The sequence below is a fragment of the Gossypium hirsutum genome, chromosome D05 (assembly GCF_007990345.1).
Source record: "Gossypium hirsutum isolate 1008001.06 chromosome D05, Gossypium_hirsutum_v2.1, whole genome shotgun sequence".
In the NCBI taxonomy this organism is placed as follows: domain Eukaryota; kingdom Viridiplantae; phylum Streptophyta; class Magnoliopsida; order Malvales; family Malvaceae; genus Gossypium; species Gossypium hirsutum.
Window position 1 is genome coordinate 8,238,074 of NC_053441.1, and position 17,370 is coordinate 8,255,443.

The 17,370-nt window shown below is 32.6% G+C and overlaps 1 protein-coding gene across 2 annotated transcripts; it reads right to left on the reverse strand.

Moving 5' to 3' along the window:
* Positions 1-3,686: 3,686 nt before the first annotated feature.
* On the reverse strand, positions 3,687-5,643 carry LOC107906179 (zinc finger protein CONSTANS-LIKE 1). 2 transcript variants are annotated; one of them, XM_016833083.2, is made up of 3 exons: positions 5,160-5,643; positions 4,893-5,066; positions 3,687-4,078 (listed from the first exon to the last, which is right to left on the reverse strand). In XM_016833083.2, the coding sequence occupies exons 1-3, from the start codon at positions 5,532-5,534 to the stop codon at positions 3,881-3,883; spliced, it is 747 nt and encodes a 248-aa protein (XP_016688572.2). In that variant the 5' UTR covers positions 5,535-5,643; the 3' UTR covers positions 3,687-3,880. The 2 variants fall into 2 exon arrangements, with proteins under 2 accessions (XP_016688572.2, XP_016688573.2); XM_016833084.2 differs by having other exon boundaries at positions 4,893-5,057; positions 5,160-5,609.
* Between the last annotated feature and the right edge of the window lie 11,727 nt (positions 5,644-17,370).

A 17,370-nucleotide genomic window follows, 5' to 3' on the forward strand; every position in this document is an offset into this window, starting at 1 on the left:
ATACTAAGGTTGTTCCATTTGCTGCCAGTTTTTCGAAACCAAGTGGCTGAGACATATACACATCTTTATGAAGTTCCCCCTTTAAAAAAGCATTATTTATGTCTACTTGTCGGAGAGGCCACGAATTGGAGACAACAAGAGATATGAAGATGTTAATGGTAGGGGTCTTGACAACTGGACTATAAGTTTCCAGAAAATCAAATCCTGGAACTTGAGAGTAGCCTTTAGCTACAATGCGAGCTTTGTATCTGGAAATTGAGCCATCAGGGTGTCTCTTGGTTTTGAATAGCCATTTGCATCCAATAGCTTTCCTATTGCTTGGTAGATGAACAAGAGACCATGTGTCATTGTGAAGTAGAGCATTATATTCAGCTAAAACTGCTTCTTTCCAGTGAGGAGTATTCATGGCAGCATAAATATCAGATGGTTCTTGATCACAACTAGCAACTGTAAGGATTCTAGGTTTGAAGATACCTGACTTGCTTCGGGTGGTCATGCCGTAAGTATTAAGGTTAGTTGGTGCAGGATGAGCAGTAGTAGTAATGGTAGGATGCTCAGAGGGATAAATAGTAGGCGGAGTGGGAGAGGGCAGAGGGACAGTTGCGGGTTGAGTGGGCTGCCTGTGATCGAGTGATGTAGGAGGTACAGGTGGCTTAAAGGACCCAAAAACAGGTAATGCAGGAGATAGATATGTGTCAGTTGTGGGTTGAGTAGTAGATGCTGGGGCAGCAGAGAAAGGAAAGACATGTTCATTGAACTTGACATGTCTGCTGATGTAGATTCTACCAGATGGAGAGAGGCATCTATAACCAAGATGGTTTGGGCTGTAGCCAATGAAGGTACATGGCTCAGTTCTGAAACTCAGCTTATGATTGTGATAAGGCCGCAAATATGGAAAGCATTGGCAGCCAAAGACTTTGAGGAAATCATAGTCCGGAGATGTAGAGTAAAGTGTAGAGTGTGGAGTATCCCCTTGAAGAACTTTGGTGGGAAGTCTGTTAATCAAATATACGGCAGTCTGGAAGGCTTCTGGCCAAAACTTTATAGGCATGGAGGCTTGAGCAAGTAAGGTAAGTCCAAAGTCTACTATGTGCCTGTGTTTCCTTTCAACTATTCCATTCTGCTGAGAAGTATGTGGACAGGTGATTCGATGTTGTATGCCATGTTGAGCAAGGAGTTGGAGGAAGGGTCTGAACTCCCCACCCCAATCAGTTTGTACAGCAAGAAGGTTGGTGTTAAGTTGTTTTTCAGCAAGTGTCTTAAACAACTGGAATGCAGTAAGAGCTTCATCTTTAGATTTCAACAAGTATAGCCAACAATTTCTGCTGTATGCATCTATACAGGACATATAATAAAGAAAGCCATTAGACTGAACAGGTGCTGGGCCCCACAGATCAATTTCAACAAGTTCTAATGGTTTGGTATAAACAGTGGTAGATGGTTGAAATGGAAGCCTACGATTTTTACCCAGCTGACAAGCAACACAGAGTAAGTTTTTCTTTAGTCTAGGTACTGGTTTATTACAAACTCGCATAGCAGTAGCAAGTGATTCAGGTGCAGGGTGTCCTAGTCTACGGTGCCATAGCCAGTAAGTGGTATCGTGATCAGCAACTTCGGACTGAAAGGTCGCAGCAGAGACTGGGAACACCTTTGAAGTTGGTTCAAGAAATCTGTACAGGCCATCTTGCTCAATGCCATGGAGTAAAGTGGCTCCTGTGTGCTCATCCTTAACAACACAGTGAGCAGAATGAAATTCAAAGAAAATATCATTATCACGGCAGAGCTTAGACACAGAGACTAGGTTCTTAGTAATATGAGGAACATGCAGTAATTGATCAAGTAATAATACTTTGGAGGCAGTGTGCACTGAGTTCTTTCCCACATAAGTAATAGGTAATGTATTCCCATTGGCAACAGAAACCTTACCCGAGCCAGGAGAGGAATTCCCAAGAGAAAGATTGGAGAGGTCATTTGTTATGTGATGCGTTGCGCCTGAATCGGGGTACCAAGCCTGAGAGGAGAGATTCAAGGTGGGGGCTGTAATAGTGTTGGCTTGAGCAGGTAAAGAAGTCTGCGACATACCGGAGGGCTGAACAGCAGCCGTAACAGACGACCTAGAGTGAGCATAAGGAGTGTACCCTTCGGAGGAGTACATATTGCCGTCGCTATCATAGAGAATGGTGTAGTTGGCAGATGGGATTCGGAGGAGAGGACGATTCGGTCGAGGTTGGTACGAGGGTGAGTCATTATATCGATCCCAGCAACGATCGGCCAAGTGACCTCTTTTCCCACACAATTGACACTGTGGCCGATTGTTAGGGTTGGAATAACCATCGCGACGGCCGCGAGTTGAAGAGGACGGGTTAGATGGGCGAGGAGGAGCCGGGGAGAAAGTAGTCGAGGGATAGGATTGTTGATTGGGAAAGGTTGGGTTTGGTGAATAATGGGCTGAGTGTGAGGAGACAGGTGATGTAATATGGGCTGTAGTGGATTGAGGGTAGATTTGAGCTTGGGAATTGAAAAGTGAGGCTGAGATAACTGGGTCTGTGTGGGTGATAGGGTTTGGGGAAGAAAAGGGTGATACTGAGTTGTGTTGATGGAGATAGGGAATCGAATGGGATCTCTAAGGCGAGTATCAGCGTCGGTGAGAACGGAAACAACACTATCAAGAGTGTACGGTTGCTGGCTGGCGGTGATGACAGCAATAAAAGAATCAAATTTTGTGGGTAGGCCGTTCAAGATGGTGGCGATGTGCTCAAGTTCGGAGACTGGGTTGCCACACGCCGCAAGAGTGTCGGTAATATCTTTTATCTGGGCAAGGTATTGGGCCATTGAAAGGTGATTCTTTTTCATAGCACAGAGTTTGCAGTGCAAGTGCATCATCTTGGTGGTGGAGAGCTTGGAGAATAACCGGAGGAGACAGTCCCAGATGGCGCAGGCTGTGTCTGCCCCGACAAGACGAGGGAGAACATCAGGGCCGACGTTGGACAGAAGCCAAGAAGCAAGGCCAGAGTCCTACTGAAGGTAGTGTTTATATGCGGGGTTACGAGTTTGTTCACCAGAGGCAAGGGTTAAAAACTTTGGTGGAGGAGGAATGGTACTGTCAAGAAAATCCTCCAAGTCATGACTGCGAAGGGTTAAAAGAACTTGTTGCTTCCATAAAAGGAAGTTGGAGTCATCGAGGCGGATGTTAATCCGTTTGTTGGAGAAGGGTTGAGGTGGGTTGGCTGGGCGAGGGGTGGGAGCGAGGATAGAGTCCTCATTGTCGGAGTCAGACATAGTGCGAAGGGTAAAAGAGGACCGGAGGTGCTGCTAGGCAGTGGCTACTGATACCATGATAACCAAGCAGTGAACTATCAAGCTGTTAAGCTAAGGAAACAAGAAGAATGCATTGAAATATTATTGAAGAAAAAAACCCCATTCTACAACGTTTACAGAGACAATTATTTATAATACTGTAGGAGAGGTGGTAAAACAGACGGTAAATGGTAATAACAGTGTACTATGGATGCTAACAACCTGGGAATATTTTAGCCACGTAGTGTAACTGAATTTGGATTTGAAAATCATTTGTTTGTTTCTAATTCTTCCTCTATCAAGATTGAATAAAGGTAATATAGTTGACACTATATTACAAATGAGTTGAGAAGTTTGAGATGGTTAGTTGCCATTTATAAAGTTCACTCTTGGATAAGCCTTGGAATTCCATACAATAAATAATGTGATCAATCATATTTACAAACACCTATTTGAAGCTGAAAGAGACTTCTAATATTGCATCAAATATATATATAAAGCAAAAGAAGAAAAAGTTCTAAAATTTTCCACACTAAAATATATAGAACAAATCAGGATCAACTGATGATCCTTTTTAAAACAATTAAGGATTAATAAGATTTGCAGAGAGTGAATCCAGAAAATTGACCCAATTCTCATCATCATCTTCTTCATGATGTCCACCAATGTGGATGTGGTGGCTCCATTCAACTTGAGCAACATTCTTTTCAATTTCTTCATTCCTTGCAAACCGTCCTCGGATTCTTGGCCTGCTGTCTGCCAATGTTTTCCTACATGTATACTGCCAAAAAAAAAAGAAAGAAAGATATTCATCAGCAAATGACTGCTGAGTCAAGCAGTATATCTAACATTATTACATGATCATATCTTTGTATTAATCTTACAAAGACCGTACGTGAAAATGCATGCATGTAGGCATAAACATATATTCATTATGTTTACTTCGTTTGATGATATATATGAGATAATTTCGAGATAGAGAAGAAAAATAACAGATGCTGGATTTGCATACTTACATAAATTAGTTTTACAAAATCAATGGAACAATTATTTATATATAATTTACATAGGGGATTCTTGACTTCTTTTTGTATGGATGGAACCAGAAACAAAAAAGTGTTTTTTCTTTTTTGTTCTTTCACAAAATTGAATGTGGCAGACATCAAAAGGCATCATATAACCAGGAGGAACATAGCCATCATGATTTTAATATATTAATTAATATTACACAGTAGATTTTTGCTTTTCTAGAGGGGGCTGGGGGGGAGGGGGTGATAGTATTTTTATTATTGAAGTACTTTAGTTAAGTTGCGAGCAACATTGGGATTAGATTTTATTCAGAGAATACCAATAATAGAGAGAGTTTTAGATTATCATATATACATATTTATACACCTCTATGTTATTTTGAATATGCTAGCAAAAAGGACTCATTCAACATGCATGCTAGAAACTTAACATAATAAAACTCCAATTCAATTGACTCTAGAAACTTGGACATTCGTACACAACTAACTAGAATGGAATGCTACACATTTTGATTTGTTAACTATATTATTATAAAGTTATAATTAAGATTAAGCATAAAGACAGACCTTGATTTTCTTGGTGAAGTTCCTGAGGTTTCTTTTGGATCGGTATCTTTCAATCCTTTCTTTCTTTTCCTCAGGACTGTAGCGGTACGTTCTGTTCATTCCTTCAATTATGTCAGTCGCACTGCTCTCATTCGACAATGGACTCTCCGACCGCCGACCGCCACTCTGCCGCCCCTATCCCCACCCATTAAACCAAGTAAAGTTAATCAATATGTTTTTGAAGGGTTAATTTGCGCCTTCAGGCTGGCTATAACATAAACTAATTACCTGCTCCAAATCACCGGTGCTAAAAGCTCTCCTAACCGGACCGGAACCAGAGTCAACAAACTCGCTAAGGCTTGAGGTAAAGTAACAAGGAAACCCTTTGTTTTGAAGGGAATGGCTACTGACGCTCCTCTGCAAGAAACCCTGTTTCTGGGTGCAGCAACTCAATTGCGAACTCGGCGAGTTGTAACTCCCGCTACTGCTGCTGCTGCCGCTGCTGTGAATCGCCTCGCTTACCAAGTCGTATGACTCGGCCACTGTGAGTTGATTTAGCGGACATAATGGGAAGTTTAACGGCGATGTCATGACGTCGGGAGACGTCAGGGAGTCTCTCAGAAACTCCGAGGAGGAGCGTGGGAATGTTGGGTATCCAAACATAGCGCGTGGACACGGGAAGGATTCAGATTGACTAAATTGAGTGCTTTTTCTTTTTAAAGCCTAAAGAAATGAAGAAAGGAGTGGACTGGAGGAGAGAGCAGAGGCTCCAAAGCTGTTATTTATAACGAGCCAAGACAGATGGACATGGAAGATGACGTCAGCTTATATGCGTTCGGCGTTGACTTTGTTTATTAGAAAAATAATATATTTATTTTAGGATGGTCAAATTCTTCTATTAGTCCCTGTATAGTATATACTCAGTAAACTTTGATTGGTAATTTTAGTTTTTATATTTTACGAATTGGTTAAATTTAGTCTTTATACTTTTCAAATTTTAAAATTTCAATTCCGATTCAAATGGTAGCAATTAAGTCTATTTGATTGATTGTTATTCTTGTCCTATTCATAAAATTATAGATTTAATTCATATTTTTTAATTGAATCATTCTTATTCTCTTATATTTTTAGAATTTTAACCTTAAGGCAAAATTTCAACATTAAATCAAATAGAATTGATCTCCAATGGAGAGCCTATTCAGCACTGTCATCTAGGCAACAATAGAGTGCTTATGAACATGCAAAGGAAACCACAATAACCCATGCCAACACACTTTTCTACCCTTCATTCTAATTTCCTCCCACAATCTTGAAGTAGCAATCTTGCTATATATATATAGGAATCCTTTAAACATTATAAGCAACTAACTCCCTCAATTTGAGCATTCTTCTCCAATTCCAGTTACTTGCAAAATAAGGAGCAACATCCCAAAAGCTTTTCCCCTTCATAACATACTCTTTGATCCAAGCTATCCATATAGAATCTTTTTGTGCAAGAACTCTTCCAACTTGCGGCAAGATACAAGCCTTGTTCCATTCTTCTAGATTCCTCAATCCCAATCCACCTTCTCGTTTAGGTGAGCATATCAATTGCCAACAAACCCTGACTCCATATGCAACATAATCCCTTCCTTTTGAAAAGAATCTAGTGCAAATTTGAGAAATCTTTTTAATCTAAACTTCTGGCCCGAATACTGAAAATCATAACTTCAATGAGCTAAAGCCAACTAGCATAATTCAGATACCTAGTAGATCAACAATTAACTTTAGCCAAAATTTTGCCAATCAAAGGTCCACAGTTTGAATAAGTTAGCTTCCACACAAGGGGCACTCTCAAATACCTCAAGGGCAATTTACTAATGTTGAAACTAGTGATGCTTCTCTCATTCTTAAAAGCATTGAGGTGCAAACCAGAAAACCAATAAAGCTCCTTTATTATACACCAACTGCCCACAATAGAATCATTAGCACCCTTTAAAAATATAATGTCATCTGTAAAGGAAAAATATAAAAGTTGTACTCCAAGGAACTTAGGGTAATACTTAAAAATTCCATGCTTACTTGCCACCTCTAAAAGCTTGGACAATACATTCAATACTACAACAAAGAGGTAGGGAGAAAGAGGGTGTCCCTGCCTTATTCTCCTTCCCCTCTAAAGAAACCAATAAGTCCTCCATTAAGGGATATGGAAAACTTAGGGGTGGTTTTGCAAACAGCAATCCACTTAACAAGTTGTTCAAGGAATTCCATGGCTTTCAAAATAGAAATGACAATATTTCAACTCAATAAGTCAAAAGCTTTTTGTAAATCCACCTTGAGAGCACGTTTAGGAGAAATGTGCTTTCTACTATAACTCCTCATTAACTTATAAGCCAAGAGAGTGTTGTCAATTATGTTTCTACCCTTGATGGATGTACTTTGACTTTTAAAGATTAAATCAAATAGGTATAGACAGTGCTACAACAATAGATAAGCCTAAACTCCTTGATGTGGCTTGGATTCTCACATATTAGAACCAACAATGCTCCATACTGATTTGAAGAAATAAGCTACGTAGCCATCAGGGTCTGGAGCTTTCTCAGTCCCTTGTTCAAAGATTGATATATTGAAATGCTAAAAGAATATATGTTCATTGAATAAACCGCTTAAATTGACACCCACTTTCTTTTTATTAAAAAAACAACATTAAAAAATCTTTAATAAAATAAAACTTTAAATACCATAATAGGTGAAAAAAAATTTAGATACTAAATGAACTAACTTGTGAATTAAGCCTTTGATAATGGTGTAATAATTTTTTTAATTCTACGAGTAAAAGTAAGAAATCGTCATTATCATTAATTGATATCTATACTAATTATAAAGAGCTTAATTGAGTTTGGTGTCACTATAATCAGGTTGTACTTACGAAGTTACCAAAAACTTCTTATTTTTTTTATAAAGAAGTAAATATTATTTTAAAGATATTTTTATCATTTTAAATCATTTAAATGCACTTGATAGGATTCAAACTCAAAACACAATAATTTACAATGTTCTAGCCTAACTTTATCATTCCACCTAAGTCTCGTTTATTTATGATATTAATTTCTAATAAATATATTTGGTACATAATTTTTTCCACTCTTATTTTGGTTGTGCCATAATTTAGTTTTATTTAATTATTTTGACTGAGTTATGCTCTTTTAAAATAAAGTAAATTGACACCTAAACTTCACTTTATTTTTCAAGTTGGTTCTTAAAGGTTTTTTTATTATCATAATGATACCTATGTAACGACCCGATAATTACGGGTGTTAGAAAGTACATCTCTGAGACTCCATTACCGTAAATCGGACTTGTAAATATTTATTAAAAATATTTACCAAGTTAGTTGTGTAGTTAATTAGGTTTTGGTTTGGTGAATTTCCATGAATTAAGAGTAATTAGGTATAAAGACTAAATTGCATAACGGGTGAAAGTTGAATCATAGATTAAAGAAAAAAATCAAAAGGACTAAAGAAGCAATTTTGCCACAGTTTATAAATGAGGCGGCATAAGTTGAAATTATTATAAAATTTTAAGTTAAAATATATATTATAATAAAGTAAATATAATAAAACAAAACAAATAAGTAAATGAATAAAGAAAGAAACAAACAAACAAAACGAAACAGAAAGGAAAGAAAGAAAGAAAAGAAAAGAAAAAAGAAAGAAAGGAGAAAGATAAGGCTAGGGTTTCAAAGTTTCCAAGTTAAATTAGTTAGTCAATTTAGTTTATTTTTCTTGTAATTTTTATGTTTTTGGAATCCCGATGTTAAATACTACCCAACCTATGTTGAAATTTTAGCAATTATTGAGCTTTTAAATGTTTTTAATGTTGAATAATTTTAGTATTAGGGACTAAATTGATAGATTTTTAAGTTAGGAATGAAAAAGGATTAAATTGTAGAATAAATTGTAAATTTTGAGTAATAGGGACTAAATTGTGAAAATTTTGAAACTTAGGGATTTAAGTGAAAATAGGGATTTAAATTTAGTTTAAAGTGAAATTTGTATAAAAATATAAGATTAATTGTAAAGAAATAAAGTTAGTCTCGATTTAGGGACTAAATTGAAAATTAGGCAAATTTTGAGTCAAAAATTGAAATATTCAATATGAAATTGAATTGTGTTATATTGATGAATTTTAATTGTTTTAATTACGTAGCTAACGTCGTACCTGAACCTTCGACTAAAAAGGGAAAAGAAAAAGTTGACGTGGAATAGCTCGGAATTCTTGGTTTGTATTTATATAATCCGAAACTAGTTATTAATTGTTATTTTTTTATTTAATGCATATGATGAGTATTGACGTGAGTATTTGGCACTTTGACATTGAATTGAATTAAAAGTTGATTGAATGGATTGAATTGATATATATATTATGAATATATTGATTCTTTGAATTGAAATGAATATATATATATGTGCAAATATGATAATTGAATATTGATTGTATTTGGACAGTAAATTGAAACCCTATTAACTGTATCGGACTGAGTCGAATATAGATGGCATGCCATAGGATTGGAAGAGTTCAGGGATTTCTTCGACTTCAAGTCGATGAGATACTAGGTGCCAATTTACTTCGGTTTAACTGATGAGACATTGGGTGTCAATTTACTTTTTCGGATTTATTCGATGAGACATTCAGTGTCAATTTATTACTTCGAATTATTTGATGAGGCATTGGGTACCAAACTGGTGTGTTAGTTGGATCCATGTATTCGTCCGAGTCCGAGTCATGTTAATAGGGGTAAATAAATAATAAAGTTCTATAATTGATATTGAAATGATATTGTATCTGAAATGAAAATGGGATAGTGAATTGAAACATGAAAATGAGACACATGAATTACATATTCATGAATTGAATATGGATTGAATAATATTATTGTATAAATAATATATATATTAAATTGTGAAAACTTATTATATAGCAAGTGATGAGATTTGAGAATGGTATGAAATGATGTATTTATGAATTGAATATTGAATGGCTAATGACATTATTTGAATAAATGTGGTCTTAAATATTCAAATGTGTTTATAATTAAAATATGCATATTATATTATCATGTCTTTAAATATTCGGATTATAGAAATACCACTGAGTTTTACTCAGCGTACAGTTTTATTTTCCGTGCACAGATTAGGTACAGTGATTTTGAAAAGTTGTAATTGAGGTTGTGAGCATACATTTCATCACATCTCCAAGTGCCAAGATGGTATGTTTCAAAATTTTGAATAGAATGGCATGCACTTAGGAAGATCAAGTGTGTTTCAAGTAGTAGAGACAAAAATATAAGTTATGAAAATTTTATTTTTTTTATGTTCAAATATATTAGTGATTAGTCAAAATCACTTTGGCACCAAATGTAATATCCCTATACTAGGTTCCTTGAGTCGAACCGAGTATAGGGGTGTTACAACCTAATTATCACTCTTGTCCCAGTTTACTCCAAAATGATATCAATGAGAAGAACATAACATGTGGCATTTTTTTATTGAATGCCATACATTTTTTTGGGTAAAATGAGATAAAATTGATAATTTACATATCATTTCAAATGAAAAAAACTTTAAAGATCAATATGAAAATTTGAATAATTTAAGCCCAATTTATTAATTACAACTAAAAAAAAGGCTAATATACTAAAAAACACTTAAACTATTATACTTTATTTAAACAAACCCTTAAATTATATTTGTAGTTAAATAAGGCCTTAGCTTATGATTTTTACCTATAAAAGCTCTTGATTTTAATATTAAAGTAAGTTATTTTAAATTTTAGACTTTTATCTTAATTTCTTATTGATGCAATAGAAATTATCTACAACTTAACATCAACATAAATTTTAAGAGACTAATAAAAATTTTCAAAAGAGAAATTAAATGTGCTATGTATGTTAGCACTTTAAAAATATTTAAAATATTATTTAATTTTATTTTCAAAAAGTGTTATTTTATTTTTTATTTAATAAACTATTTTAATCAAATTCACACCATCATTGAATGCAGTGGCGTATTTAGGTGGGTTGGTAAGGGCACTGATGCCCCCTAAAATAAAAAATTATCCATTTAAATTCTTTAAAATTTTAAAATTTTTAATTAATAAATATAAAAGTACACTTTGGCCCTCTTAAAAATAATAAAATATTGATTTAATATTTTAAAATTTATAAAGATATAATCTATTAAAAATTAAAATTTAATTTCAGCCCCTAAAAAAAATTTTCTAACTTCATCCTATTGAATAGATATTAATTTAAAATTTTAAAATGTTTTTACTTTAATATTAAAAAAATCTCTACAATAAAAATAGAAGTTTAGAAACTTATTTAATTAAAAAATTATAAATACTTATTTAAATAAAATATAGTACGCTAAGTTTCTTAAATATATTAAACACACAATAATCGTTTATTTATTATCTCCTATTATAGCCAGGAAAATAATTAACGGACCAAATACCCTGCTATCATTTAATTATCAGGCATGAATTGTCTAGTTTTACTTAATTAGTGCCCGACTGTACTACTCTTTTGCATGAATAAAAATACCAGCTAATTATTACAGCTTTCTAACCCTTCCCCCCTTTTGGACTTTACAAAATTTGCATTTTTGTTAATGTAAAAATATCATTAATGTATCTTTTGCGTTTTAATATTTAAAATAATTTATTAAAACTTAATCTTTCAATATTTACATATTCGATTAATTTAATTTTAAATTAAAAAATCAAAAAAACTAACTTCTAATATTTACAAAATAATATTGTATTTCAATATTAAAACTAAAAAAAATCATTATTTAAAAATATAATTTTAAATATTAACACTTTTTTTTATAAAAATATATTAATAGTATATCTGATAAATTTCAAGATATTAATAATATTTGATCATATCACAAAAGTTATTTTTCTTTCATTTAATGGGACGGTTATTTTAAGACCTTACCTATCACCCTACACAGACAATAAGTCATTACACTATATTTGTTCCCCAAAAAAAAATCATTACACTTTAATGCTTTGATAAAACCCTATAGGTATAGAGTTTAAAGTGACTCGTAAAAGTTATCAAACCACCGAAACAATAAAATATGAGGATTTGTTTAATTATTAATTGTTTTATAACTTTCCCTTTATTCATTGCATTTTTCAAATAAAAATGGTGAATTTCTCGAATAAAGTTGGCAGATATTATAAAATTGAGCCAAACACCGTAATGCCAATTATTTCTTTGACAACAATTTTTATAATAATAATAAGATTGCCTATGAAAAATCATGACCAACTTGAAGAGAAATGGACTTAAAGAAAAAGGGGAAAGGAGGAATACCCCACACCCACTTGAAGACAAATGGACTTAAGTATTTTACAAGGCAAACTCCCATGTGACAAGCACATAGTTAGACAACTTGTTAATTAATTACTTTATTATAGGCTAGCTAGGGTAGATTATAGTAAATAGTAATTATGATTTTGTTCATCAATAGACATATCATTAGAATGTCATAGAAGTACCCTTTCAATTTTGGAAAGATTGGACGAGGCTGACCATGCTTTTCTCTTTCAAATTTGTTAAATTGCTTCGTCACAACATTGATGTTCTTATTGAAGAAATAAAAATATGCATTATTACTGATTTAAGATACAAGAGAGCTACAAGAAAATCAAAACAACAGCATACACTGAATATTTCTCCAACTTTATTTGTAACACCCCCTAACCCCAAACTATCGCCGAAACAGGGTTACGAAACATTACCGGACATATCGAATAATTTACAAATAATTCTTAAATAAATAACAAACAAATTAAAATATAATCGTAAATTCATATGTTTGATTACCAATTGGCTTCATTTATTTTATTTTATTTTTAAAAAAAAAATCGACAACATTTCTGTTTATTTTTACATAAAACCCCCTGCAAATTTCAACCGTAACCAATTCACAATCCATACAATTTTATATTCAGATAATATCTTAAACATTAACATATTAATTTACTAAATAAATAAATATTTGCATATACTGTTTAAATAAATAAACTTTATTCATTCTATTTCAGTTTAGTACCAACTTACCATTTTATAACTTAACATTTCATTTATCATTCAGACATTATAGGACAATTCTTTACAACCAAAACTTACAAGACTCCTTAACAAAACCGAAGTACATGCCATATGTACCAAAGGAAAAATACATCTTGTTGAAGTCGGGATTGATCTAGATGCTGAGCCAGAATCTTTGACTTCTATCAACCTGCGCACAGAAACAACCGTATGCTGAGTATTTCATACTCAGTGGTATTACCATAATTTAAATTATCTAAGTAAAATAACAAATAAACATGTCAAATTATATAATAATTAATTAATTCATAAATAAACTAATTTATTCTTAATTTTCATTTCTCAACAATAACTACTCAATTTGGCTATTCATCAATTTAATATCATATAACATTTCTTTTGAACATAAATCTCTTCGTGAATCTTTGATTCATTCTTTTCATTCTCATTTCTCAATTCCAATTCACTTTCCATTTCATGAATAAAGTCGATCATTTTCATTCGAATTTTGCTATTCCATTCATTTGCCCCTATTAACAAGACTCGGACTTTGGCGGATACACGAATCCAACCAAACACACCAGAATGGCACCCAGTGCCTCATCGAATAGTTCGAAGCAAAATTGACACCCAGTGTCTCATCGCCCAAGCCGAAGTAAGTTGGTACTCAGTACCTCATCGAATCTATCCGAAGAAATATAGTGACACCCAGTGTCGAAACTATTTTTTTGAAAAACAAAAATTTTAGGTTGTCGACTTTAAAAAATGAAAATTGGGAGTCGCCACCAATCTTTTATTAAGGTGTGATTGAGTCACCTAAAAACGACTTTGGTCTACGAATTTTAGAAAAACGAGTCCGGGAGTTGGCTACATATGAGGAAGGATTAGCACCCTCATAACACCCAAAAATTGGTACCTTGTTAATTAATTAATGTCTTAATGTAGAAAATTTGAAAATATATAATCCTTAGCAAAAACTTAAAACGTTACGTATTAATACCCTTATCATTTCAGAGAAAGAAAATGTCACACCCAATGCGTTAGGGCATAACATTCTAATTTCCTCAAAAATGAATTAGGCCAGAATACTCGTGTAATAAAAATTTAAAAGAATATCCATTTATTCAAGATTTAAGAAATCGCGGCCCAATACGTTAGGGCACAATTCCTCCAAAATCCCAAACTTGGCATATTTCCTTTATTATTTTTTAGAAAAAATCTTCATTTCGAGAAATCAATGCGTCACATCTAATACGTTAGGACACAACGTGTTGAATTCCCAATAATGAGTTCTTATTTTTTGATTAAAGAGAAATGCTCGATTGTTAGATTTAACGAAGAAAATCGGAACCCAATACATTAGGGCTCAATCTCCTTGAAAATCCTAAATACAAGCATTATCTTAATTTTGAAAATTTTTTTATTTTTAAATTTGAGTGAAAAATGTAATGTTATATTAGATGTATGTATAAATGTCATAATAACAAATACAACAATGACATAGAAATAGTATAAACAAATAAATAAACGAAATGAATATAAAAAAACAATATTCCATGACATGTAAAATATTAAATAAATGAAATATAAATGTAAATACAATTAAATAGCGAATGAAGAAAGTAAGCAAAATAAATAAAGAAAAGAAGGTATATAATATACACAGAAATTTTAAAAAAAATACATATGATTTACAAATAAAATTTTGGATTATAAAACTTATATATACAAAAGTCATAACGTATTAAAAAAATAATAAAAAAATATGTATATATAAATTATAAAATACGTGTTAAAGACATAAGCATGTATTTAAGCATTTTCAAAAAAACATATGTATTATAAAATGTAAAAATATATGTATATAAAAATTAGGAAATAAAGATAAAACGTATTTACAGGTATTTATAAAAGTTTAAAATATATACATATACTATAAAAAATGTGGAAAATATATCTACGATAATTTAAAATAGTGTATGAATATATATATGTATTTGTCTGTAGAAAATATGAAGAATAATATACATGTAAAATATATATATATATAAATATATGTGTATACACATTTATAAAAGCACAAAAAGGGTTTTTGGAACTAAGATATAAAAAGTATATATATGTTTTATAAATAATTTAAAAAAATAAAAATCTTAAACTAAACTAGTAAGGATTAAAATGAACCTGAAACAAAATTAGAGGACCAAACGTAAATAAAATAAATAAAGGACCCAATTTTAAGGCGTGGATAACTCAGAGGGACCGAATGGGAAAGTATCCCTACCCTCTGAAACGCACCGCTTTATCGGGATCAAATCGGAAGCCCGCCAAAATTTTAAGGCTCAATTTAAAAAAGTAAAAAAAATAAATTAAAATGCTTGAAAACTCGGAGGGACCATATGCGCAAATTTCCCATCCAAGCCAGACCTCGCGGACCCTGATTGCGGGTCGGGTCGACGCGCGGGTCTGGCCTTCTAAACGGTGCCGTTTCGCTAGCATGATTTAAAACATTTTTTTTTAAAAAAACCATTGTTTGCAGCATAAGAAAAAAAAGAAAACAAAAAAAAAACAAAGGCTCTCTGCTAGGGTTTTTAACCCCAGCCCCCTGATGCCGCCGTTCACTCTTGCCGATGCTCCGATTACGACGGAGACAGCACTAATCTGGAGATTCCGACATGAGAAGTAAGCCCTTTCCTCCTTTCTTTATATTTTAAGCAAAAATAAATAAAGAAATAAAGAAACTACAAAAAAATATATATTTATGTATAAATGAAAAATAAAAGAACGATGATCCTCAAGGTAATATAGAGAGAAAAGACCTTTGTATTCAAAAAGAAAATTTTCTATTTGCCTTTGTATTTCTCTCGGTCCTTCCATCTATTTTTCGTCTTCCCCCTTTTTTCCGATTTCTGATGGCTTTTTCTAACCAAATAACAGGAAAATAACAAAAAAAAAATCTACTTTCCTATTATGTTTTCATTATTTGCTGTAATTGTTGTTGATATTCCGTTTTTTGCTACTTGTTTCTTTTTTTGTGTTGTTTGCAAGTCAATCAGTGGAGACTCCGACGGCGGCGACGCAGGTGTGCGTGAGGAGCATGAGGCGGTCATGTGACTGAAGCTTGTTGCTACCTAGGCTAGGGTTTTTTTGAATATGGGTTTGGGTCTCTGTGATTGGGCTATTTGGGTTGTAAATAGGGCCTGGGGCAAAATTGAGTATTACACCCAGTGTCTCATCGACTCGAGGTCGAAGTATCCCTGAACTCTTTCAATCCTATGGCATGGCAACTACATCCGACTCAGCCCGACTAGTTAATAGGGTATTCAAATCATTTTTCTATTTCAAATTCACTTTTGATTCAATCACAATTCAATTCAATTTCACTTTTCACTTTTCAATCAATACACAATTCAGATAATTTCACTTCGATTCAATTCATTTCGATTCACTTTTCCAATTAATATACAAATCATATATTCACACATATTCATAATTTCATTCACCTTTATTCAATGCAATATTTTAATACTTACCTCAATTTCACTCACCAAATACTTTAATTGAAATTTAACAATTGAAAATAAATAAATAAATTTAAATTATAGTAATACAAACCGTAAATCTCCCGTTTTAGTCCTCGATAGCTTTCTCCTTTCCTTTTGATGCCGATGCCTCGGGTTTTTTGTTAGCTACGAAAAATAATAATAATTTACACTATTAATTACAGCACTAATTATGATAAATAATTGAATTTCTATTCAATTTCTTCTTTACTCTCCATTTGATCCTAACTAAGTTCACTTACTGTCCTAATTCAATTCACACTCTATTTCTATTCAAATTTCATCCAAACTCAAATTTAACTATTAAAATTTCAGCATATTTTCCTAATTTCGACATTCTCTAAATTTAGTCCCTAAAACTCAAAACTTATAGCTTAGTTTACAATTCAATCCTTTATTCAATTCCAATCAAAATTTGTATCAAATAAACCCTCAATTCCATCATTTATTCAACATAAACCCTACTCAAAAATCTATTAACTTCCAAAATTTCAACGTAAATCCAAGAGATTTCACTCTTGGATTCCAAAAACATCAAATTTATAAGAAAATGACTTGATTAAACTTACCAATTAAAGTTTCAAGCTTCAAATCCCTAATTTTCTCTTTTATTTTTCTTTCCCTTTTTCTTTCGCTTTTTCTCCCCTGCTTCTCGTCTCAATTCTGTTTCTATTCTTTGTTTTTGTTTCTTTTTATATTTTATTTATTTTATTAACATAATATAATGATTATAATAAATATCTATTTTAATAACAATATTTATTTTACATTTGGTCACACCTATATTTCTACATTTGTACCAATAATTTTATTACAATTGTCATTATTT